We start from the raw sequence: 26,715 nt of genomic DNA on the forward strand, positions 1-26,715 counted from the left end.
TTATAGCAGCGCTCATCACACCTTAATATGCAAATGAATAATCTAAGGATCTGTATAAAATGCAGATTGAGATTCAGAATCTGGAGTAGGAAAAGAATCTGGAGTAGGAAAAAAATCTGAGATTCCCTGTTTCTACAAGTTCTCAAGGGATGACAATGATGGGGAAACAGTTCTGAGCAATAAAGTCTGTTTCAGCCTATATTTTCCCTGCATAGGACTTAACACAATTGTTATCTATGCTTTACATACATACCACCAGAACATAAGACCCGTAAGGTTTGTAGACCCCATTGGTCTTGTTCACTGCTGCAAACCCTAAGGTCTGGCAGTATTTTACTCAGAGAAAGAACCCAAGCATTTGTTGAATAAATTCAAACTTGGCTTTGTGGCTCTGGTTAGAGTACCAGGGGAAACCCACAGGGCTAGAAGCAAAGGAGGGTGAGACTGCTTCCCTAGGGACTAAGGACTCAGCCCGTAACTTTGGAACACAGCCTGTGGTTCTGACAAGGAGTTAAAGCTTCCAGGATGAAAGAACACACTACCTTCTGAAATATGCTAACTACCGATCTGGTTCTGGTACCCAGCACTGGAGATCCCTATTGCCTAGGCAGAGTGAGATGCTCTTCTGTATTTCTACTATGGTACCTCAGTTTTCGAACACAATCCGTTCCAAAAGACCGTTCGAGTTCTGAGAAATTTGAAGAAAAACAAAACAGCTAGGCCTCAGGATTGCACCCGCGGAAGCCGAGGCGTGACAGGTTCAACCAGAGGCATGCGAAAAACTGAAGCATTACAGGGTACAGCGGGAGGAAACGAAATGTTCATCAAGGTGACACGGTTGAAAACCAAGGTAGGACTGTACTTTCTTTTTCAAGGTCCTTCTCTCACACTAAACTGGGCTTCCTAAGGGCAATGACGGCCTTCATTCTCCTAGTCATTAACGGGTCCCCAGGAAAGGTTTCCGACATACCTGCTCTGTCTTCATATGGAACTCTCTGAGCTCTCCTCTGTGAGGGGAAGGCAATTCTCATCATTTTCAGGATACTCCTGCCATCCCATTGCTTTTAATAACCTGGAGGAGGCAGGTCAGGCAAAGAAAACATGACACCTTTCAGCATAAATGGGAAGCCCACAACTTTACACAGAAAACTTTCCTGCTCACTTGGATGTTACAGAAGAAACTTAGGTTCTTCTCTCCCCAGTGGGATAAGCTTTAATTATTGCTACTTAGGTGCTTATAATTAAATGTGGGATCTCCAAAGTTGCTCTTTTTAGAGCATAAGAGCTATAGAAGAGACAGTAAGTAGAAGCAGAACAAAATGACAGCATAAAGAGCCGAACTGCAAGGGCCGGCCCTCTGTCCTGTAGACAAAACAGGGACACACTTTTGTCTCATGAGCAAATTAGCAAACTTCCACATGTACTGAAGTTCTCTTTTAATTTTATGGCATTATGGTCTCCTTCATAACTGTGATCTTACTGACCCTTAAAGTTCCCCTGGATAGAAACCTCCTTTCAGGAAGTTACTATCATACTTGGCAGGTCTCATGTGCCATCCAGCTGGCCAGACAGCTGGCTGCTCTGTGTTCAAGGCCCTCATTTAACAAAACAGTTAAATGAGACATGGGATCTCATGCCTCCCAAAGACCCTTAAAGGGGTCTTATGGTAACTGCTAAGTTGGGCCAGGAGAGTCCAAGGGGACAGCACAACAGTCGCAGGAAACAGGTTGCCCTCTGCCCTCTCCAACTGGAGTCATAAACTTAGTCTGAAACTAAACTACACAAAAACCTTAGAGGATTGTGAAAAAGTTAGTTGAGTCTATAAAGGAGTGACCACTGAGAAACAGACCAATCTGGGACATAGAGAGAGAGAAAGTTGTGCTGGTGGGCACTTCCCTCTGTATGCTGGAGTCAATGAGATGTTTTCTTAAGTATGGTCAAGCTCCTTGCAGGCCACACACAGCATGCCTGATTCTCACTTACCTGTGCTCTGCTTCCAGAGAGTGTGAGAGCACCCCCCCTTCCTCCTCTATAGGGAGGGGAAGACCATTCTGATGACAGCCTTCCTCTCCATTTTCCTTTGGTTCAGGTGTGCTGTTGTCTTCCAACTGCAATAAGGAAAAGGACACAATTGATATAACAATCCTTTGTAGCAAGGTAAGAAATATATAAGGTCAAGGAGCCAGAACCCAGGGAAGTGCTTTCCAGATGACAACCACAACTTACAGTTTTCGCCATTTAAAAACGAGGACTTGGTCACCTGGTTAAGATATCCAAAGGATACTAACCGGTCATCATCTTAAGGTTATGGCAACTGTGGCAGAAGCAACCAGATACCTATTTTCTTATATTGCAAAAAAATATAATCCTCACTGACAGAAGCTTCTGTAATTAACCAACTCCTTACTGCACTGACCAATTCAAGACTTAAGCAGTGCTGCTCTGTTTAAAGCCACTGAATCCCAAGCCAAGTATTATTAAAATAAGCCCTCATTTGAATTCTGTTGAACAAAGGATTAAACTCACTCTAACTTCTCTGCACATTTTAAAAACTTGCCACATTTTTCTCCTTTAAGGAGGAAAAAAAGCACACATATAACATAGGAAAAGACCTATGTCGCCCCAGAAAAATCTCCATGCTCTTACGTCCTCCAGCTTGTCACAGTCTCTGTTTTCCGAGAAGTCTCCATTCCGGTCATCCTTCAGAGTCTTCAGAAACTCACTCTTCCGGTCGGCAGTTCGGCGGGTCAACTTGGTCAGACGAGAGGAGCTGATCTCAATTGGAGGAGTGGTGCTAGAGGGACTCTGGACAAATACCACAAATAGGTTGCTCCTGACAGCAAAGATCCAGAACTGGGATTCTCTGGATCACTTCCACATGGTACTGATTTCCAGAATCTGGTAGCCTATTTACTACTCTGTCTTTTACCAAAAATAAACTATCGTTTTCATTTAAACAGGGTTCAACTTTGTTGAGTTTTTATAGTTAAGACTGGATGGCTTATATAGCACCGCTTTGATTTTTCTACAGATGCCAGCATAATGCCAGTCTAATACAGGCTGACCCTGGTCTACCACAGAGCAACTACCCCACCCAGCTACTGCCCATCTTTGCATGCTAATGGGAATCACCAGTATAGAAATTACTTTGAGCTAAGCATAGCTACAAAGGAAATGGAGTTAGAGTCATACACGTCACACTGTACATCTCAGTAAATGGGAAATGGCCACTTTAGAAAAGGCTGCTCGGCTTTATCCTTACTCACCTCTTTGGGAGAGCTTAAAACTGCGCCACCAGCCAGTGCTACTGGTTTGGTAACAGAGATTGGACTGGTAAAAGCAGACTCCCGGCTAGAGGAAAGGGATCCTGATTTGTGTTCCATTCTGTTAGCTTTCCATACACTGGGCTACAACGGGAAGAAAGAACAAATCAGTCGGAACAAACAAGGAGAGACAGAAGCTTAGCCTGTAAGATCATAAGGCAAAGAGTGAAACATTACGTGGGAACATGAGTTTCCAGAGCTTACCTGTCTCAACATGTTTGGGAGATATGCAACCTCTTTTTGAGGTTACGCACTTAAAGGAAAAAGAAAAAGGCAGATGGGAACCAGAAGAGCCATGGGATATTAATAGGTGTTTCTCAAAAAGAGAGCTCAATTCAGTAAGCCTGGGAGACGCTGGGGTGAATATAGTTCAACAGATTTCTTTACTGTGCAATTTCTCAAAGCATTTAACTGTACATATGAATTTGAAAAGCAGATATAATATATAGCATTGTCCAAACTTATTTGACCCCCAATGTTTTCTTTTATGGTGTGTTTGTTAACCTCTAATGTAATCCTGATACCCTCAAAAAAAAAAAAAAAAAAGGCACATCAGAAAAATGATGTTTTCCAGAAACTTCAATGGCAGGAGGCTAGTTCCAGGCCAGGGTGGGCAATGTAAATGGCTGGACAATCCTGGTTAATCCAGAGGCCCTGTTTCTGCTGTCTTGTAGGGTGTGGGCCCATTCTGTCACTTTGGCCCTGGCCTCAAATACTCTCTTTTTTTCTAAGTCAATCATACTGTCTGAGGAGAATCGGGAAGATCAAGCGTGTCAATGGAATAACACTGAAACAAGTGAAAATTATCTTTTTTCCAGAATGAAACAATTAAAACCGAGAGACTTTCAGGACAAAGGAAGGGTCTAAGTGGAAAAAATGTCTTTCTTGGTATTAATGAGGATGCTGTAGGAAAGGAATTCAACTGATCACCTACCATGTTCTAGATGCTCAGCATATGATTTTATTTAATTCTTAACCCCATCAGGTATAATAATTACTGTCAACTTTTTACAGAGAATGACACCAAGGTTAAGAAAGTTATGTAATTGGTCCAAGGTAACTCAACTAGTAGTATGTGACACTGGTTTTTCACAATGACTCTAAAAAGAACATGCAAGCAGATGAGAGTCAATGACCCAACTGGAGATTAATTTTTTCTTGCACTGATGAAAATCTAAAGATAAAGATGGCTGCTAATGTCACGCTAAATATCAAAGATGATAGTTCCCCAGTAGCTTCGCCAGAGTTGTGGAGGGTCTATCTCCAGATACCTTGTCTTTCTTTTGCCATTGCCATAGCAGGGCACAGAAACACTTGGGTTTCTGCCACAGTAGTATGAAAGGTTTACAGATAGTGTTTCATACAACAGGATACCAATGTCTCTGCCCAACTTTAAGTTATCTTAATTTTCAGTAAACACTATGTTATATAGTTGGCTGCTCACTGGAGAAAACCATGATACCTCACACCCCCTTTTGTTAGAGAAATTATATGTAGAAATATACTAAAGTGAACCACATACCAACCATTCTTTTTCAAAATGTCCTTTCCTTTCCTCCAACTCCAAATCAACCCCACACTCCATTTCAAATGATCTTGCCTTCTCCTACTGGACTGAAAAGTCCAAACTTTCCCAATTCTCCTTTTGCACCTCAAGTTCCTTTGATAGCTTCCTCCTCTTTTCTACCATTCTACATCTGTTCATTTACTTTCCTTTGAGAATTTACCAATTATTTCTCCCTTGTATCTTTAATGTCCTTCTCTATAGTAAGTTCTTCCATTTTATTACAACATGCTAAGGCCACCTTATCGAAGTGAGGGGAAAAATCAAAACAGATTTATTTTCCCTTATACTATCATCCTTTTATTGCCAAACTTTTCTGGGTAAGTCATTATCTGTTGTCTTTCACTTGCTCATTATTACTTCCTATTTAATTCCCTGCAATACTCACTTCTATCCCCATTTTAATAAACTCTTCTTTCAATAAATCTTGTTCTTAAATTCCACTCAAAGGCCAGTTCTTAAAATCTCTTTTTAGAGAATGAGAGGTTGCTTGCTCATTATCATCTTTTTGGAACCTGTCCCTCTTTCCTTTCTCTATTCCCTGATGCTTTACTCTTCTCATCTGAATTCCTTTTGATCTTTTTCAGTGGATGCAGACATTGTCCAAGGTTCTAGCCTCAGTGCTCTCCTGCTGTAACCTGTTCCTATGTGAACTTCATTAGAAAATATAGTTATTTGTGACTTTTGTTTAAATTGTAAAATCATGTGAATAATATGTAAGATTGTATCTCTACCCCTAACCTTTCTCCTGAGCTTTTATAAAGACCTCCATGATTTGGCTCTAGTCTTACTTCCCTCATTACTTCCCAACTACCAGCCATATTTAATCATTTGTCTTCTCCCAAACATACCATGTTTGCCTCTTTTTTGGGGGGTGGGGGGTGGTAGTGGTGATAACAATAGTTCCTTCTGCCTGGAATGCTTCACCTACTTGCTCCTTAACAAACTCCTACTGTTTTTAAATTACTATTTACTGGTTACTTACCAGTGCTAGTACTATATTTCAAGTATTTTATTTTTATTTTTCCCCCCTTCTTCCACCTCCCTCCACTCCAGTTCAAGCCGTTGTTTCTCAGTCTAGTTGTGTAGGACACAGTTCCCTGGCCCATGCTGGTATTATGAGCCTTGCGTCCCCCCAGCAGTCGGTTGCCAGTCAGCTACTCACTGCTCACAGCAGCTCCATGGCAGCTCTCGACCCGCTGTAGCTGCTCACGCTGGCCACTGGCCGCTCATGGCAGCACGTAGCAGCCCTCAGCAGCCCACGGCAGCTCACGCCAACCTCCATCCAGCTGCTCACCCAACCTCCAGCTGCTCAAGGCAGCACAGCTCCAGGGAGAGCTGTTGTTCACAATCTTAGCTGTAGAGGGCGCAGCTCACTGGCCCCTGTGGGAATCGAACCAGCACCTTGGCGTTAGGAGCAAGGCGCTCCAACCACCTGAGCCACCGGGCCAGCCCTTGTATTTTTCTTAAGGTGACAGGTTTAACAAAATTAAATACCTTGCTCAAATCACAACACAGAAAGTACTCTAAAAGCTGAATTCTCAACTTTCTCCTTTTTATCCTTCAAGATGGGAAGCATTCTGGGGCAGTGGAAAAGAGCTGATTTGAAGTCAGACAAAAATCTGGTTCAAGCAGTGATGACCCATCACTTTATTAGCTATGTAACTTCATTACATAATTTTCTATCTATTAGGATTAAAGGAGTAAATGTTATATGTAAAAGGCCTAATGAATGCCTTGGAACATAGTAAGACGTCAACAAATGCCAGTTCTTTTTTCTTTGCTACTTCAAAACGCAATTCAAATATGACCACATATGTAAAGACTCTGAGGAACCTGTCCAGGCAAAGGAGCAGTTATTGTTATATCTGTCTCTCCCCTAGACAGCAAATTCTTTGAGATTATTTTGTGCCTCTAGTGACACACAGCTTTCAGTACATAGATACTCAATGTTTAATAATTGTTGAACATCTGGAGAAAATGAGTGAATGGATAAGCCCACATCTGCCTACTAATCACCTCACTTCTTCCTTCCTCTAAAATCTCACATTAAAGTACCCAGAACCACTCTCATCAACTTTTCCTGGAACTGATCTTTTTCTTTAACTCCAGTGAAATGTTTCCAGTTATTCCAGTTTCCCAAAGAATGCTCAGGGTCCTTTTCTTCCTCTGTCTAATTTGCTTCCCACTATGTGACATCAACACCTTCCTTCTCTGTCTACTTTCGCCTTTACTAGGGTAACAGCAGCAGTCTTTACATTCGTTTTCCTATTTTCAATCTATCCTTAGTTCTACACAACAGGGCTAAACCTATCTTAAGCTCCAGGTCATGACTTTTATCCTTGCCACTTCTTCCTCCCAAGATTTTTAGAGATCCCTGCATTGTCTAACTCATTTTTATATCCTTCTAGAGTCTCAAAGAATGCTTGTAGACATTTCAATGAAAGTAACACATGAAAACTCTTTAGGAATGGCATAAATGTAAGTTGTGCTGTCATGTTGATGGTAATAACATTTATTAGAATTTACTATATGTAGTTTTAAATTCTTCATAAAATTTTCTCATTTATTCCTCCAAAAAACCTTAAAGATGGGTACTATTACCTCCACTTTATAGATGATGAAAAAGAAACTTAAACTTAAGAAACTTGCCCAAAGTCGTATCACAAAGAAGGTGCAAAGTTGGAATTTGTCTACTTCAAATCCCTGCTATTAATTTCTATGCTACATTATTTCTTTCTTTATGTAGTTGTTCTCTTGACTTGAGTTCATTCTTTCCCTTCTACATCAGAGGAACCAGTGTCCTAAATCCGTTTAAAATAATCCCACTTGTCAGTTTTATTCCTACTAATTTCTTCTTGGGCCACGATCCTTCAATGACTTCTTTCAAGTATATTTCAAGTACCTCCCTGGAGATTCTTCCTAAAATTTTCTTCATCCTTACATGTAACTTCACCACCACCCATTATTCTATTTCCTTTTACTGTCAGGTCTCAAAGGTGCCACTATCTCCACTTACTCCCAGAATCTCCTGAAATCTTATTTCAGCCCTATACTACTCTCCTAAAACCTCAACTCAAAGATTACCAAAAACTTTCCAACTGCTAAGTTCAGAAACCCTTTTTTTCAATTATTTCCTTCAACCTGTTATCAAGCAATCAACAACTGTTGACAACTCTGGCTACTATCTTCAACTCATGCATCCAAATTTCTTTGATATTATACCATTTTTTCTATGTCTGAAGTACAATTTCTCAGTATAACATTGATTGTCATTTTCCTAATATTTATGAAATATTAAGTATTTCCCAAGTCTTATTTCCCCCATTCTTTACTCTTCTTTCCTCTTCCCTCAGAGATCTTATCTACCCTGAAAGCTTCATTATCACTAGGATAATGACCCCTAGTCCTGATGTTTCCCCAGGGCTACCAGGAGTAATTAAAATGATTCATTTGTTATCCCTCAAATATGCCTACTGTTTTCTGGCTTCAGAACTTTATTACCTTTCTTTTAGAACTTTATCTACCTCTTCTCTTATGATTTGCAATACCCTCCAGGCTCTTTTCTGCCTATCCAAATCTGGACCATCCTCCAAAGATCAGTTAAATTATAGTTTTTCAGTAAAATTTTCCTTGATGGTCATAGTCTGAAATGATCTTGCTGTTCTGAATTATGTAAATAAATTGTGTTTAATTAATTTAATTACTCCAAATTTGTTTAGAATTTGTTATTAGGATCTGTCATTATTTTATTTCATACACAATCACAGTACCTTTTATATCGTTTTATCTTATCATCCCATTTAGACTTTCAGCTCATGGAGGGCCATGACCAATGCTATATTTCTTTGTATTGCTCATAAGCACCACAGTGCTTCCACATAGTAAATTCTAAATACTTGTCTCCTTACAGTGGCTGCACTTCATTCAAGCAATTATTATGTGCTTTTGTGAGGGTGCTAGGGATACAAATATGAAAAGGGTCTGAAACCTGCCAAATAAAGAAATAAATAGACACAATAAAATATTACAAATATTGTGAGACGAAACAGAGTGGTATTCAATCTTTAGATGTTACAGAAAAAGAGGACAGGATGACATGAACTTGAAAAATGAGTAATTTCCCACATAAGAGAAAAAGAGGCAGTACAAAGTAAAGATGAATTGGGCTTGGGTTCTAAAGACTTACATATACCACTGCTAAGGAGTTTGGACACTGTATTATAAGCTCAGGGGTTGGCTAGCAATAGGCCAAAACTGTCTTGAGGCCTGTAATGGCCTGTAAGCTAATGTTTTTTACATTTTTAAAGGGTTTAAGAAAAAAAAAAGTAACAAAGACCATATGTCATATGTGACCAGCAAATCCTAAAATATCTATTATCTGGTCCTTTACAAAAAATGTTTACTAATCTCTTCTACATAAATGGTTTGGAATTATTGAAGGAATTTAGGAAAGGATGTGATACAAGAATAATCATTCTGGCAGTTCTGTGGAAGATGAATATAAAGAAATGAGGAAATAGGAGGTATGATCAAGCAATATGGTGAATGTCTAAATTTTAAAAAAGTTTATTATAGTAAAAGACACATTGCCATTAATCCTCTTCAAAATATTCCCCCCCTCGCTCTGAACCACACCTTATCCCATTGTTCTTGCCACTTTCTAAAGCAGTTCTGGAAGTTGTCTTTTGTGAGTGTCTTTAGTTGCACTGACGTGGCTGCCTTGATGTCCTGAATCGACTCAAAACGTTTACCTTTCATGCTCATTTTGACTTGATAAAGAGCCAGAAGTCACACAGTGCCAGATCTGGTGAATAAGGTGGATGAGGACACAACGTTTTATTTGACAGATATTGCCATACCAGAAATGGTATGTGACACGGAGCCTTTCCATTGTGATCACAAAATACGGTGAATGCAGCTGCTGAGTGCGATCCAACGGAAAGGCAGGGATCTTCAATAAAGGAAGTGGTGCGTGGAAACGTAGTAATAGTGTGTGACAAGTTTCAACTTGCTTGGTACAATCAGGTGTGAACTACAGTTGAGAGAAGGTGTGTTTTAGAGTGTGCTATAAATCATCCTCCATCATGACAATGCCCTCTGTCACACATTGCTTCTGGTATAGGGCAATTTCTGTCAAATAAAAACACATGGTGTGTCCTCATCCACCTTATTCACCGGATCTGGCACCATGCGACTTATGGCTCTTCCACAAAGTCAAAATGATTCAGGACATCAAGGCAGCCACAGCAGCACAACTAAAGACACTCACAGAAAAGGACTTCTAGAACTGCTTCAGAAAGTGGCAAGAACAATGGGATACGTGTGTTTGAAGTAAGGGAGAGTATTTTGAGGGGGATAATGGCAATTGTCTTTTACTGTGATACATTTTTTAAATTTAAACATTCACTGTACTGTTTGATCATACCTCATAGAAGGGTATACAATAGTAAAGGTGAGATGACAAGGCACAGGACATTATAGAAGGAATAACTAATAGGGACTGTAATTTCTTGGTAAAGGGAGTAAGAGGAAAGAAGCAGTTAAGATATTCAGCTAAGTGATCATATGGATGTTATTGCTATTACCGTGTTTCCCCCGAAAATAAGACCTAGCTGGACAATCACCCTAACGTGTCTTTTAGAGCAAAAATTAATATAAAACCTGGTCTTATTTTACTGTAACATAAGACCCGGTCTTATATTAATTTTTGCTCCAAAAGATGCATTAGAGCTGATTGTCCGGCTAGGTCTTATTTTCGGGGAAACACGGTAGTGGAAACTGCAAATCAGAAAAAGCAGGTTTTTATGAGTAAAGCTAATGAATGAGAGGCCTACTAAAAATTCAGTTGGTAGCAGTAGAGAGTTTGGAGACAGAGTATAGTACTATACATATAACAAGTACTGAATGAACATCTGGTAAATGACTCAACAGGAAAATACAAATTATTTTTTTTTCTGATTTATCCCTAACCTCTGTTGTATAGGTTCTTACACTGATACCAAATCATACCTTGGAAGGAGGTGGTGCAGGCTTAGGAACCAGGTTCTTATAGACACTTGGAACCATGTTTGACGATTTGTTCCCATTTGCATGGTGAGATCCTGGTGAGGTGAATGCAGCAGAGAAGGCAGCAGGATCTTCTTTGGAAACTTTTTTGATGACTAGCATTTTGGAGGGTTGCTTGGCACCAGGTGGGTTTTCTGTGAAATACAACAGTGGAGAGACAAAAAGAATGTCAAACCTATTGGTTAACAGGAAGTATAGTTTACAAGAAGGCCTCACTTGCAACAAAGAGCTGACAGTTGAGACTGACGGACCATTTTCCTGGTGTGCACTTAACAGATACTCTCAAAAGCGACACTATTTGGGAACCATAGGAAAAAGTGTAGCATCGTAAGCACTTGATTTTAAATTCATAAATCAACCAGAAAGCCCAAAGATGTTAGTAGTCTTTCAGGGCATAACATGTCTAGTGTATGGTGTGATCACTCAGGCACAGACCAAACAAGAATACTCTATCTAAGGTTGACAGCTCCTGTCAGCATGGGAATGGAGATGAGGAAATTTGGGGAAAAGTCTGCAATGGGACATTCTGATGAGACAAACTGGAGCAAAGCTATGTATCATTAACAAGGGAGAAATGACAAGCAATCACCCATAATCCTGTAACTCAAGACCCAAACCCAGTATTTAGATATGCTAAAGCCTCCCCAATAGATGCTTGGCTATCTGAACATGTCTAATGTAGAGACTAGGAGAGTCCAATTTATAAATGCCAAGATCCCAATGCTACAGATCAGGTTTGGTTTAAAATACACTGATTTGTCTATTAATTTTTTATAAGGCTCGTTATTCCCAACACATATATAAATGTGTGTTTATATATTTTCTCCTTGCCCTATACAACAACATCAACAAGCATTATTTATAACTGTCCCCTCCACAACACCCCAAAACTCAGCAACTGAAACCTGGTTGAACAAAATGGTTTACAGGATGTGGTATTATATAAGTCTTTCAAACACTTTAGAAGAATATTTAGTAATATGAAAGAATGTTTAGAATACAGTTATATATGCCTACCAAATATTTAGGAGACAATTATAACACATAAATTTTAATTATTATAAGCAAATTAGCAATGTTAATAAAAAATTACTTCTCATAAGCTTTATATTAAGCTTCATAAGCTTCTCATAAGCTTTATATTATTCTCCCTTTGCTTAAAAATCTGCTTTCAAATTTAGGGCTCTACAAGCTCTCAAAAATGTTTGTATTCTGACTTCACTATTATTATATTTCAATATTGAGGGGGCAGAGTAAGAGTTAATAGGTGTTAGTTACCATGTACAAATGGATGAGATGAGAAACGAGATAAAGAAACAAACAAAAAGAGAGATAAAGAATTTTTGCTCCTCTCCCTGCTAAGACAAATTTAAAGTTGTGCCTTTAAAATGGCAAATCTACCTACCCCACACTCCAGAAGGGGTCCCAATAGGTCTGCATGGCTGATTCTGTTTGCCAGCTTCTGGATTCAAAGAAGGCTAGGAAAAAAAGGGATATTAATGGTTGATACAGAAGCTAATCATTTTGGCACTTTCTGTAAAGTAGCCATCACCATGGAACCTATCAAATAATTGTATCAGCAGCACTTACTTAATGCTGTATTCAGAATTACAAACAGATAGAAGATGTTGAAATGCAAATCAATAGGTCTTATATTATATTAATCTTAGGCTCTTTTGGGTTTCATTTCCTTGAAAAAGAGGATTAAAATTTAAAAAGAAATAAAAAGACCAATGTGCAAGTTCTCATCTTCCTATAGGATATGTATGCCAAATAAGGAGGCACAGAAAGCTGAATGAGTAAGAACATGAATCATTTTTTTTCAGATTTATGGACAATCTGGTCAGTCAAATGTATAGTATTCATATAGCACTTCTAAGATTACTTTAGGACAGAGGCAAACCAAGTGCCAGGGACTGTGCTAGAAATACAAAGGCAATTAAACCAATTAAGAAAAGCCCTTGTCCCCACAAGTTTACAAACTTGTAGACAATATGTATAACAAAAGGTTTACAGGGGCTATGATAAATATTCACATTAGGGAAGAAGTACTAAGGAATAGTCAATTTCACTTGAAAGAGAAGTGATATTAGAAAAGGTTTCATTAGAGGTGATGACTAAGAGTCAGTCCTTAAAGATGAATTCCAAAACTGGAACATGGGTGATTCCAAGAATAGAATGTTCAATGAATACCAAGATAGAAAAACATGAAAAAGAATAGAATATTCAGCGATCTGCAAATAATTCAACATGATAGTGCTAAGGAAGCAGGGGACTTTTCTGTGGGGAGAGAGATGTCTGGCAAAGCAGGTGAGAAGAGGATTGTGAAGTATTTTTTAGGGAGATTGACTTTTACTCTGTAGGTTATAGGGATAGATCTTTCATACACAGTTTACATGATCCAATCATTAGTTTAAAACAGTCTGGTAGCAGCTTGAAGGATATATTTGAGGGGTTTAAAACATTAACGAGGAGATATTAGAAGACCAATCCCACAGTCCAGGAGAGTAATGAAGGCAACAGGAGTAAAGGAAAGATGAGGATGGAGAAGTAAGAGCAATAGACTAGACTTACTAGTAATTAATTGTATAAGGGGTGGGCGAATGACACTGGTGTCCAAGCCCAAAATGTACAATATAGTAATAGAGTAGGAAATGGCTTTTCATCACAATTGACCATGGAACATTAAATAAACAGACAGATGTCCAGACTCTAATATAGAGCCTTGAATCAAAATCCCCAGGAGTGGGGCCCCCAGCAAGTATGTCTTTTCAACCTGTGAGGTGAGAGCCACTACCATAGAACGAGCACAGATACAAATACCAACTCACTATATAAATAAACAAATCAGTGACAGAATATGAAGAATAGATTAATACACTCTTCTGGATGGAACAGTATGGGAAGAATGAGTCCCCATGGATAAAACTATGTTTTCTTGTTTTGTTTTAATAAGCCTAGAGAAGATGTGAACAAAACCAACTCCACCTCTCTGTCCTGGATTTCATTTGATTTTTTAAGTTTCATGCTGTGACCTTTGACCAACCTCAATGTCCTTCGCAAGCACACTAAAGACTTCTAGTCTGTTCCTTAAAATGAAGCCATAAATATTTTTGTTAGTAACAGCTGGAATGGCATGACAACTGAGATAAATATAAAAATGGTGATAGTATCGATTATAAACAAACTTATCCATCACAAGACCACCAGGAGGCATGGCCCCGGCACTACTGCATTCTTTGTCCCTTTGTCTTGTCAATCATTGGTACCCCACTTATACTGTTAAAAAAGTACAGTTAACAGGAGCCTGTAGTGGAGAATAATCTGCGCAGAATTGCTGGGTCTTCTGTTCCGATCCAACCCAAACTTCTTGTAAGCAAATTATCCTGTAATAAATTGTTATATTCTATGGAGTTGCCTGCTTCATTTGTCAGTCTTAAGATACCGTCTCTTTACAGTGGCCATTTACATCTTTGCTCCACCGTCGGACACCTGTGTTCTTAGTCACATTCTATCTAGGGTTTTCAGAAATATCGCCCCTATTTATGTGATAGCTTCGATCTCTCCACTGATTTAAAATTTTTTAAAAAAACAACTGCATAAAACAAATGGGCAAAGTTCTTGTAATCACCAGTTTAAGCAACATAACATTACCAGCCAAACCAGAAACATTTTATAAGCCTCATTCAAACAAATAAAACCAAATACCCTTTCCCCCTTCTAAAAATAACCACCATCCTAACAGTGATCACCTCTTTGCTTTTACCACCCAAATGTGTATACCTCAAAACTATAGTTTTGTCTCCAAAAATATCTCTTAACTCTCTTTATCTACAAAATTTATCTGTATCTACAAAATTTATCTGTAAAATTTTTGTACCTCTGTATTTCTTAATAAATTGGTAGCTGGTTCTAGCTACCCCCTTTACATTTTGGCAAGGCAACTTCTTGCTGGTTTTGTTTTTCCTTTAGGAGACACATACATCTGGTTGTGCTTCTTTTTATGATGCTGGCCGGCATTGATGCTCATAGCCGAAAACTATTAACTCACATGAATTGCAAAACAACAATCTTTTAATTCTATTCTATCATTTCCTTCTTTATTAGCTATTATACTTCTATAAAAAGAACCTTCTTCTATTTGGTGACTCAGTGGTACAATTCATATGGGAAAAAAATGCATGCTTGTTTCTAAGGTGATTTATCATTGTGAACTCACATATTTAATACTTGTTGTGATTCAAACCCTTTTGGTTATTATCTTTAATTGATATATGAAATATCCTGTTTGGCCAGTAGGAACCTCTTCAATTCGGCTTCTGAATCCTTTTGGTACAACCCTAGTAGTCTTTATTTACTTCTTTGCTAATTAGTATGACAAAATATTCCAAGCTTCTCTTATAAATATCCTATGGCATTTCAAGACCACAATCTGGGTACTAGGGATGCTCACTGCTGTGGGGTTGGTCATTGTTTTTAGGTCTTTCAATGGAAAGAGCCTAGAAAAACACATATTTTTTCAAAGATCAGAATACCTCATGACTTCTTAACTGATATTTTTAACTCAAATTGAGTACCTTGGGATTTTACTGAACATCTCTCCTTTATATCTGTAGCTCCTTTCTTCTACACCAAGAATCCTGATTTTCAAGGACACAAGGTATAAAATATCATATTCAATTGTTTTATTCCAATGTTCTCAGAATATCAATATTACACCAATACTATTGTTTTGCACATGCTCTTCCAAGTCTCCCATTAACCATATATTTAACATTTACCACCATTCCTTTTGTTGCTATCTTTCTGGTTAGTTTGGTTGTCTGAAGCTTGTTGTCTAGTACTTTCAAGAAAAGCCTTGGGAACAGTATTGTTTTTACACATTGATATTTGTGACCTTTATAACTGAAGTTTGACAGGGTATAAAATCCTTGCCTCGCATCTTTTCTTTGAGTACTGTAATTGTTACTCCATTGACTTGTTATATAGCTTTGTTGTCAAAGTGTTTCTGATTTTCTTTCTTTTATAAGTCATTTGGTCTTTATGTCTAGATGTCCAAAAAGTGTATTCTCACTTGAATCTAGTATTTTATAAGACTACCTAGGTGTTGGCTATTCTCACCGTCCTTCAATTTGTAGCTACAAATCTCACTGTATTTCAGGAAGTTATTCTTGAATTATACTTTTTAGCCTTTAAGCTGTTTCTTTGTTTGGGGTCTTTTTGTGTGTGGTGGGTGTGGGGGGTTGGTAGGAATCCTCTATATTGGATCTTTTACTGCCAAACTTCTGGATCATTCTGTCTCACTTCTGGCTTTTAATCTATTTGTTTCTCCTTCACTTGAAAATTCTCCTGTCTTCTAATTCTTGAAAAACATTAGAATTTTATTCTCCTGTGTTCTCGTTTGTTCTTCCTTTTTCTGAAATCTTTTATTACTTCTTCCCTGAGTTCTAGCACCTTGAGATTTTCTGATTTATGTTGTTCTGATTCTGTTTCTTAACAGTTAATTTCCATCTGTCTTGTGGAAATGGACAATGTCTTACAGGTGTTACTTTGCATTGTCTGTAAGGATGTTATTCTGCTCCTTATTCTCTTGATCCTTATGTGCTGTTCATTTATATGCAATTAATGTTTGTGAATGTAGGTTGAGATAGCTTTTTATTTTTTAAACTTTTATTTATTTTAAGTATGTTTTTCTAGGACCCACCAGTTCCCACAAGTCAAGTGGTTGTTTCAATCTAGTTGTGGAGGGTGCAGTCTCACACTGGCCCATGTGGGAATCGAACCAACAACCTCGTTAAGAGCACCGCGCTCTAACCAACTGAGCTAACCAGCCGCCCCAAGATAGCTTTTCTAACATCACACTTTAGAGCTCTCTGTTCTGTTGTTTTCATTGAGTGTTTCTATGATGTCCTGGCTGTTCCCCTACCCTATAGTCCCCCTTTTATCTGCACTTTCTCTTTCTTTTGTCTCTATTGTCTGTCTCTACAGCTCTGTCTGGATTCTATTTTCAACAGTTTTGTTCTTGGATTTTGTTCTAGAAGGGAATATTGGCTGGTTAGCATGAACAATGATAGAACCCTGTGGTAGTTATCAATTTATTGCCTCCTAATTCCAATGTCATATTTTCGATCTGTGCTGTGTAAATGTTTCTGGGCACTTTAAAAATTTTCCTTTGTCAGCAGGCATGTTAATTTTCATCAGAAGAAGATAACAATGGAGAGACTTTTGCTTCTAGTTCCAATGTGCTTACTCAGCAGACTCCTGTGCCACCCAGTTCCTGCTAAGCCAGGTTCTGAAGTACATGTGAGCTCCGACTTGAGTAAGTTTGTAGCAGAGACATTATAAGATACTCTAGAAGGCAGATTTTCAGCATGTTTCCTGGAGAAGTACTTCAGCAATTGCTTGGCCAGTGAGCCACAGCTAAGCCCTTTCCAACAAGGTCTGGATCTCAGTCCTGGGGTGGTGATGGGGGAACGGGGTGATTCTTTGGGCACTCTATCTTAGCCCCTAGGGTTAGTGACTGCTCCTTAATATCTGCTGTTTCCATATTCTTTAGTTTTCTTATTAGGCAATCATTCACTACCCCATCCTGTTATAGAGTTCATAATTCTTTAACTTTCCTTGTTCAAGTTATTGTGTGGTTATTCTCCTAATTGGTCCAGTTAGACCTTTCATACCTTATTTACTTATTTTTGAAATATGGAAAACCACATCTAATTTGTAGCTGCTGTTTTCAAATGAGCCCTCTAAACTTTCTAGAACAAGGGCTTGGTGGCTCTTTTGAGAATCTTAGTGCTATCTGATAACCTGTTGCTTCCTTCAATTTCTCCTGCACATGCTACTACCCAGGTCTTATATCTTTTGGTGGTTTGTCCCTGTGTTGCGATTCCTCACTATTTTGTTGTAGATGTCCATGGATTTTTTTTTGGTTCTTCAATCCCAGTTGCTTTGTGTTCTTCTGAAATAATTTCACTTATAAAAAAGTTACAAAAATAATACAAACAACTCCTATATATCCCCTACAACTCAATTGTCATGTCAACATTTTACTGCATTGCATTCACTCCACCATTCTTTGTAAATATATTTTTTTCCTGAACCATCTGCAGGTCGAAGGACTTGACACCATTCACCTTCAAATACTTTATTATGTATTTCCTTAAAAGGATATTGTCTTATATAATCATAGTACAATTATAAAAAATCAGGATGTTAACAATATTACCTAATCTACAACCCTTACTCAAACCGTAACACTGATGTCTTTTGTAGCAAACCCAAATTTAAAAAACATTGTTTTTCCCCTCATCCACTATCCAGTATCTGATTTAGGTTCACGGTGCCTTTAGTTGTTCTCTTTAATCTGGAACATTTTTTCATGATCATAACATTTTTAAAAAAGTATAAGCTAGTTCTTTCATAGAATCTTTTCTAATTCTTTTGTAGAAACCTCAACTTGAGTTTGTATGATGCTTCCCCATGATCAAAGCTATGAACTTTTAGAAGGAATTCACAGAGGTAATGTTGGATTTTCAGTGCATCACATCAGGAGGCTTATGTTTGTCTGTCACATGACTGGTGACGTTAATCTCCTTTTTAATAAAATAAAATTTACATATATGAAATGCTCCAATACTAAGTATGCCATTCCATGAGCTTTGAAAAATGCTTACACCTCCCCAACCTCTATAAAGATAAAAAAAATACTTCCTACAGCCAGCAAGTTCCCCCATGCCCCAGTTAACCCCACTCCACCCAAGCAGCCATTGTTCTGATTTTCTTTCCTACCTGCATTATTGGCCTATTCTATAATGTCATATAAATGAAATCATACAGTATGTACTTTTTATGCAAGGCTTCACTGAGATTCATATCAGTCATTCCTTTTTATTACTGAATAAAGTCCATTACATGATTACTTACAGCACAATTTTTCTATTCTTATGTTAGTAGACATTTAAATTATTTCCAATTTTAGGCTATTATGAATAAAATTACAATAAATACACATACACTTTCATTTCTCTTGAGTAAATACCTAGAAGTGGAAGTACTGGGCCATAGGGTAAGTTTATGTTTAGTTTTATAAGACACTGCCAGACTTTACTTTTCCCAAAATGGCTGTACTACTTCACACTCCTACTAACAATGTAAGAAGAGTTTTAAGTGCTCCAAAATGTCAACAAATTTAGTATTTTCAGACTTTTAAATTTAGCCATTCTGGTGGGTGTGTACCAGTTATCTCATAGTGGTCTTACATGAATTTCCAAATTTCCTTTATGACTAATGATACTTATCATTTTTTTCACTGGCCATTCATATTATCTTCCTTTGTGAAGTGTCTGTTCAAATCTTGCTCACTTAAAAAAAATTGAGTTGTCTTTATTATTGAGTCATAGGAGTTATTCATATAATGGGTATAGGTTTCTTGAGTTAAGTAGAAGTTTTAAGTTTTGATGAAGTCTGATTTATCAATGTTTTCCCCTTATGGTTATTGCTTTCTGTGTCCTAAGAAAACTTTTTCTATCGCCTAAGTCAGGAAGATATTCTCCTAAATTTTCTTCTAGAAGCTTTATAGGCCTTACATTTAGGTCTACAATTCATCTCAAATTCATTTTTTTTGTATACTACTAGGAAGGAGTAGAGATGTTAGCTTAAAATGTGTATACACTGTTTTGGTACCTTCTGTATATAACAACTATATAGATATAGATATAGATATAGATATATACACACACATATCTCTCTCTCTCTCTCTCTCTCTCTCTATATATATATGTATGTATGTATGTATGTATGTATGTATGTATATGCATGTATAGTTCTTCCAGCACCATTTATTAAAAACACATTTCCTTCTCCACTGGTCTGATTTGGTACCTTTGTTGGAAATTTAATGACGATATAAATGTAGGTTTATTTCTGGCCCGTCTCTTCTGTTCTACTATCAGTTTATCTTTATAATAGTGTAACATTATCTTGATTATTGTAGCTCCATATTAAGTCTTTAAGTTAGGTAGTATAAGTCTTCTAACTTTGTTCATTTCCAAGATTGCTTTGGATGTTCTATTTATAATATATTCTCTATATAAGTATATATCTAAATATTCTATTTATATTTATTTCAATATAAATTTAGAATAACTGTCAATTTCTGTAAGAAAGCATGCTGGTTGGGGTTGTGCAGAATCTATAGAATTGACATCCTAACCAATTCAAAGCCTTCCATTCAAAATAGTATCTCTCTCCTTTTATTTAGATGTTTAATTTTTCTTGGCAATGTTCTGTGATTCAATATAGGTATCCTTCACATCTTTTGTTAAATTTATTCCTAAGCAGTTTTTAAGGTTTTTTTATTTTATTTTACAAAAGGCATTTTATAAAATTCCATATCCCAATTACTTGCTGCTAGTATATAAAAATGTAATCTTTTTTTTATTGACTTTGAATCCTGAAACCTTGTAATTCTTTATAGAGTCCTTAGGATTTTCTATATAAACAATCATGTCATCTGCCAATAGAAAATTTTTTCCTCCTCTTAATTTGTATGCATTTTATTTTTCTTGCCTTGCTGCACTTGCCAGTACTTCCAGTACAATGCTAAATGCTCAGTGAGAGTAATCCTAATATTGTTCCTCATTTTAAAGGGAGCTCTGCATTTACAGGGGAATTTGGGGAGATTCAAAGGGTATGGTTACACCGTTGTCATCTTCTCAGAATCCCTTCTCTCCACCAATTTCTTCCTCCTCAGGTTCCAACCACATTGAAGTCTCTTGCTCCTAGAAAACTGTACCCCAACACCTGGCTCCTCTTTCTCCAAAGAGTATACCACTCATAACCGAGTCATTCTCTAATTCTTCCAACTAAGCCCATCATTTTTGAAAATGACATTTGAAAGGTCACTTCAAACTGCCAAATCCAAAACTCTCTCACATTTAATAATAGCTACAGTGCAAAGACCCACGTGTCAAGGTGCGAAGTGTTTCACATACATCATTCCACCTATGTGACATTTACTACCTACTACAATGTTGCAAGGTAAATTACTGTCTATCTATCAACTCAGGGAAAATTTGGGTCATTTAACCTGTCTAAGGTAACAATATAGGACTGTTAAATAATTAATACTATTTAAAACAAAAAAAAATTATATAAAATATAGTATAGAAAAAATATATGGAAAACCCACTGTAAAATAATTAGTTTCCAAAATACCTTTAATTTGTTGTTTTTGACTGGCTACTCTTTCTTTATATACCCCTTCTTTAACTAATTACTTCTCGGTTCCTTCTTACTGCTATCCATAGGTGCTGTTCTAGGCCTCCTCTCGGTATATATTATTCTCCTTGGGTGAGTCTACCCATCCACAAGCCATAACTATTCTCTCTATTTCCAGGTACACATCTCTAGATCTCACCCATGTCTTTGGTACCAAGAATTCGTTATCTTCTCCCTCCAATTCTGCTCCTCCTGTTTTACCTTTTCAAATTACCGTGTTTCCCCGAAAATAAGATCTAGCCGGACCATCAGTTCTAATGCATCTTTTGGAGCAAAAATTAATATAAGACCCGGTCTTATTTTATATTAGACCCGGTCTTATTTTAATATAAAATAATTTAATATAAAATAAATTATTTTAATTTAATATAAAATATTATAAGGTCTAATATAAAATATTATAAGACCCGGTCTTATATAAAATAAGACCAGGTGTTATATAAAATAACGTAATATAAGACCAGGTCTTATACTAATTTTTGCTCCAAAAGACGCATTAGAGCTGACTGTCCGGCTAGGTCTTATTTTCGGGGAAACGGGGGAGTAAAAGTTTATCAAAAATATACATGAGGATGATAAAACGCTGAAAATCAAGATGATGATTACCTCTAGGGGAAAGTGAGGAGAACAGATTAGGGAAGCTTTAACTGTATCTGGAATGTCTTGCCTCTTTGTTAATTGTCTAGCACATATGTGAAAAAATGCTAATATTTCACAAAGCTAGGTGATATGCTAACTTGACTGTTTTCTCCGTATTTTATGTACACTTAGAATATTTCACAAAAATAAATACAAAATAAATTTGCCCTTACTGACCTTGTTCAGGTTTGATTTGACAGCAAACTTCCCTTTAAATCACTTAGCAGGTGAAGATAATGCTACCTTAACATTTTTCTTTCCGTTGTCACTTCATCTCCCACTTGAAATGCCACAGAAGTGATAAAGGACCTTTTCAAACTATGCCAATAAGCATTATAATACCTAATTTAGAAGGTATTTTAAGTACCTTCCACTTTACCCCACACTGCTTTTTTTTGTTACAATCTCTTTTTTACCAAAGCACGTAAGAAGCCAGAACTATTAGATCCAAATAAATTTGCTTTCTATATGCTCAGCTGATTGTGGTCATAGTGTAAGATGTACTTTAGATAAATATTCATGTCAGATATAAATAATAATTACAGTGGAATAGAATTATAATTACGTGGAATAAAAGTACAAAAAGTACAAAAAGAAACTCATTTTATAATAGGAATAAAATTAAACTTTTTGGTTGCTGGTTTGATGAGGATTTCACCAAGTTCCCAAAATGTGATGAACAGAGATTTTGTTTCTTAATCATTCTTGGTCTTTCTTGGGTTTGCTTTATAAGTTTACTGAATAAATAATCAAAACTGTAATTTAATGTCATAATTAATGAACTACTAGACATCTAGAATATTCTGGACAAATATTCAAGATGTCAGGGCAGTATAGACCTTTCCAAGAATAGTTTTGAAAAATGGGTGTTCAGGGGTAGGAACTCACATTAATAAAGAACATTTAAATTAAGGACACCAGGGCATTTTCTAGACGTAAGAGGGAATGATGCCTAAATTTAACTCTTATTTAGTTGGTTTTATTGTAAAACAGCTCTCATAGAAGTGACTGGCTAATCTTATGTACTACTTAAAAATAACTCGAGTTGCACTATCTAATATGGTAGCCACTAGCCACACGTGGTTGCTGAGCATTAGGAATACGCATAGTCTATGGAAATGTGCTACAAGTATAGAATACACAAAGGATTTTAAAGAGCCAGCATACACACAAAAAGTAAATTATCTTAATTATTTAAACATATCAATTACATGTTAAAATGATAACAATTTTGATATATTTGGTTAAGTAAAATTATTACACTTTTTTAAGGTAAACTAAAAACTCCACTTTAGTTTAGAGCCCAAAAGGCATATAATTCAGTATGTAATAGCATAAAGTTTTACTAAATATATAGGCAACAGCTAGACTCTCCTAACTGCATATTTATAACTTACCACAACTATTTTATACAAGCGGGCAAAATCAAGAGAAAGAAACCTCTATTAATAGTTGGAGAAAAAGACAATTTACCATGTAAAACTACATTTTTATATAATTATATTTGAATATTGAACCTTATAAAACTTAAGGGAAATTTAAAGTTTTTTTTTTAGGTTCCAAAGGCATATTTTTTTTGAAGTTCCAAAGGCATAAAGATGAAAATGAAGATTTGATGAAAGTTACACAGGGTATTTGGTCATCATCTTCATGCTAATCAACTCCTTTCCTCTAAAACCAATAAAAATCTAAACTTGGACTCCTTTTAATAATTTCTGAAATGTTCTCATTACTAACACGGTCTTATATTTAAGACATTATTTGTTAGGTTTTAACCACACAACTAAACCTTCATACTTACAAAGTCTTCCTCTTCAAACTGCAACTTTTCCAACTTGTCTTCTTTCTTTTCTTCCCTAATCTCTGTAGGTGGCTTTTCCTGAAAGACGCAGCCTTTCCGGGAGTGAAAGCTGCCATTCCAGTGGCGATGGTTCCCTGTGCCACCCCCACTACGCTGGCTCATGCCATCATGACCTCGGGAAGAGCCATGCCAACCAGATAGGTTCCCTGTGATTCCAGCATATGCTCCCTTAGAGACACCAGAGTCCACAGAATCATGGCGGAACAGGGAGGGCTGGTGCCAGGAATCTAGAATAGTAAGGAAACGTAACACATTAGATTGTTTGCTTCCTGAAAATTCAGAAACAACTGGGCCAGATGCTTCCTGATCTGATTTATGGTACTACCAAAAGCTCTTCAGGGGACTTTTTAAATAAAAGATTAAGTCCATAAAACAGAATCACAAAATACATCTTTCTCTTTTAATATAATTTCTGTATGAGTTCTACTGAATAAAGGACTCATGAGAATGTAAGAATGTTAAACTTAGAAAGCCAACATAGCTGAGTAATGACTACTGGAGGATCTAACTGAGAACTATATTTACAAAAGTTCATTATTTCAAGATTATAGACATGCACCCCCAGGATGGGCTTGCCCTAAATGAGTAGCTTAAATATAGTCATGGAAGTTGGGCATGGCTTACCTCCTGTAGTTCGTAGAGGTCCATTGTTAAAAAAGCCATCAGAGGAATTATGTCGACGACGGCTTACTCCAAATCTACCATCTCCTCGGGGTAGGTGCTCTCCGTGTTTTTCAAAGGTTGCTGTAGGTGACTAAGACGGTAAAGTATAGAGAAACAAACAGATAAGTAGATGTCTCTTTCAGTATCTCAGGTTTTGCATCAGGCTTTTAGAAAACAAGTAATAATGGTGGCAGATACCTGCTATTATGAGGATATGGATCATAATAAGGGTACCACAGGCCTCTGAGTTCGAGAAGCTGTACATTACATATTCAATCATTAACTCATTTATATTATCCCTGACGGGGAGAAAATGCAGTTACTTCAATAATTTACAAAAAACCCCATCAGAAAGAATAAATCCCAACACTTTACCTTAAAAGTATTAAGTTAATCTTGCAATAGGACAGGCAAAGCAAGATGCTTGCTTAAAAAAAAATTCTAAACAGTTTATTATTTCTGTAAATTATTCTAGAATTGGAGAGAAAGGTGCGCTTTAACAAACACCTGGTGGGCCATTAACAACTCCATTAAGTTTTTATAGTTTTATAAAACACTTATTTCCAAACATTACTTAATAACAATACCATAATTTGGCATCATCCCCGTTATTACTCATTTACACATGAGGGAAGAGGTCAGGGAAAATAAGTCTTTGAGGGTACACAAAAAAGAAAGCAGTTTAAGAAACAGTATTATCGATGAACTCTAATGTCCCTTCCTATTCCACATAATTTTTTTTTTCATTAAAGTTTATTGGAGTGACAATTGTTAGTAAAGTTACATAGATTTCAGGTGTACAATTCTGTATTACATCATCTATAAATCCCATTGTGTGTTCACCACCCATAGTTCTCCTTCCATCACCATATATTTGTTCCCCTTTACCCTCAGCTACCATCCCCCAATAATTTTATTCTATAACATTCTTTAATCTCAAATGATAGAAACCAAAGTCTAAAAAGCCATTTAAAGTACAGATATAGTTGACAAGGGCTTATAGGAAAACTATAGGTTGGGGCACAGACATTTTTACAACTATTTTCTCACTAATATCTTCACCAATACTTAATATTGTTAGTCTCTTTTAATTTTATCTATTCTAGTAGGTTACAAAGATTTTCTCCTATTCTTTCCTGTGAAAGTTTTATGGTTTTTAGCTTTATAATTTAGGTTGTGATCCTCTTAAGAGTTAATTTTTGTGTATGATATGAAGTAATGGTTGAGGTTTTCCCTCTCGTTCCCACAGATACCCAGTTCTAGAACCATTTGTTAAAAAGACTATCACCTTCACATTGAATTACCTTTGCACTTTAGTCAAAAAGCAACTGACTGTATGTATAGGACTATTTCTGAATTCTCTATTCTATTACTTTATATGCCTATCCGTATGCCAATACCACACAGCTTTGCTTACTGTAGTTTTATTGAAAATACCGAGATCATATTGCCTATTTTGTTTTTTACTTAGTTCACTGTGCTATATGAATTATTCTTTGCAGATATAAGATCTGCATACTTTTAAATGCTTTTCTGGATCCCACACCTAATCCTTTAGGCCCACCACCCCAAAGACTTGTGTCAGATTATGTCAATTATGAAACCTTAGGAATTTCACAAGGGTAATTCAAACGGAAGTTCAGAGAAAAGGTGGTGGGTCTAGATAGACCAGGAACATCTTCCCCAAAATTCACTTTTAAAAATAGGAAAGGTAGACCTTTTTTTTTGAGACTACCTATCAACTTTGTCTTTCTTCCATTGGTTGGCAACATGGAAAGCATTTTTAAGTTTACCAGCTTCCCAAAGGTTGGTTGGTATGGAGTCCCACAGAGCAGTTTCCAGGCTCTTGGCCTCAGGATATATGCCTTCTCCAATTTCAAAATTCTACGACCAATCTCCTCCTGTCATCCTGGCAGGCGTACTGTCGCACTGTAACCACGTGTGGCTGCGGCCACACTTGAGGAGGGTGGGGAGCATGCCCACGTGTCACCACTTTCACCACTCAGATCTGGAGACGGAACTCTCCCACTGATGTCTGTAAACTAAGGTCATGTAGCACATCCACCCCTAGAACATGTTCCGGGACAGGAGAGACACACACTGTGTAGGTATGGAGGGGAAGCCTTCCTATACCCAGTGGTAAGGAAACAGCTTTTACCATCACAGTCTTTCCCCCATAGCCATCAATGCAGATTGCCGGTCCGGGGAACAGTTCTGGGCTCCCATACGTAAGACTGCAGTCTGAGCTTGTATCAGCTAGGGACAAAACCCTCTGCACATTAGAAGGGGACCAATGTATGGACAGTTGCATGTGGAAC

General features: G+C 37.1%; 1 protein-coding gene across 1 annotated transcript in view; it reads right to left on the minus strand.

Annotated features, from left to right (window-relative positions):
* GPBP1L1 (GC-rich promoter binding protein 1 like 1) overlaps positions 1-26,715 on the minus strand; it is a 56,134-nt gene that overhangs the window by 1,016 nt on the left and 28,403 nt on the right. The window contains 9 exon segments of the mRNA XM_033115129.1: positions 971-1,005; positions 1,008-1,072; positions 1,984-2,108; positions 2,647-2,805; positions 3,267-3,407; positions 10,900-11,090; positions 12,362-12,434; positions 23,675-23,961; positions 24,359-24,488. Coding sequence (XP_032971020.1) covers positions 971-1,005; positions 1,008-1,072; positions 1,984-2,108; positions 2,647-2,805; positions 3,267-3,407; positions 10,900-11,090; positions 12,362-12,434; positions 23,675-23,961; positions 24,359-24,488 — 1,206 coding nt within the window.

This window comes from Rhinolophus ferrumequinum, chromosome 9 (assembly GCF_004115265.2).
Source record: "Rhinolophus ferrumequinum isolate MPI-CBG mRhiFer1 chromosome 9, mRhiFer1_v1.p, whole genome shotgun sequence".
Classification (NCBI taxonomy): domain Eukaryota; kingdom Metazoa; phylum Chordata; class Mammalia; order Chiroptera; family Rhinolophidae; genus Rhinolophus; species Rhinolophus ferrumequinum.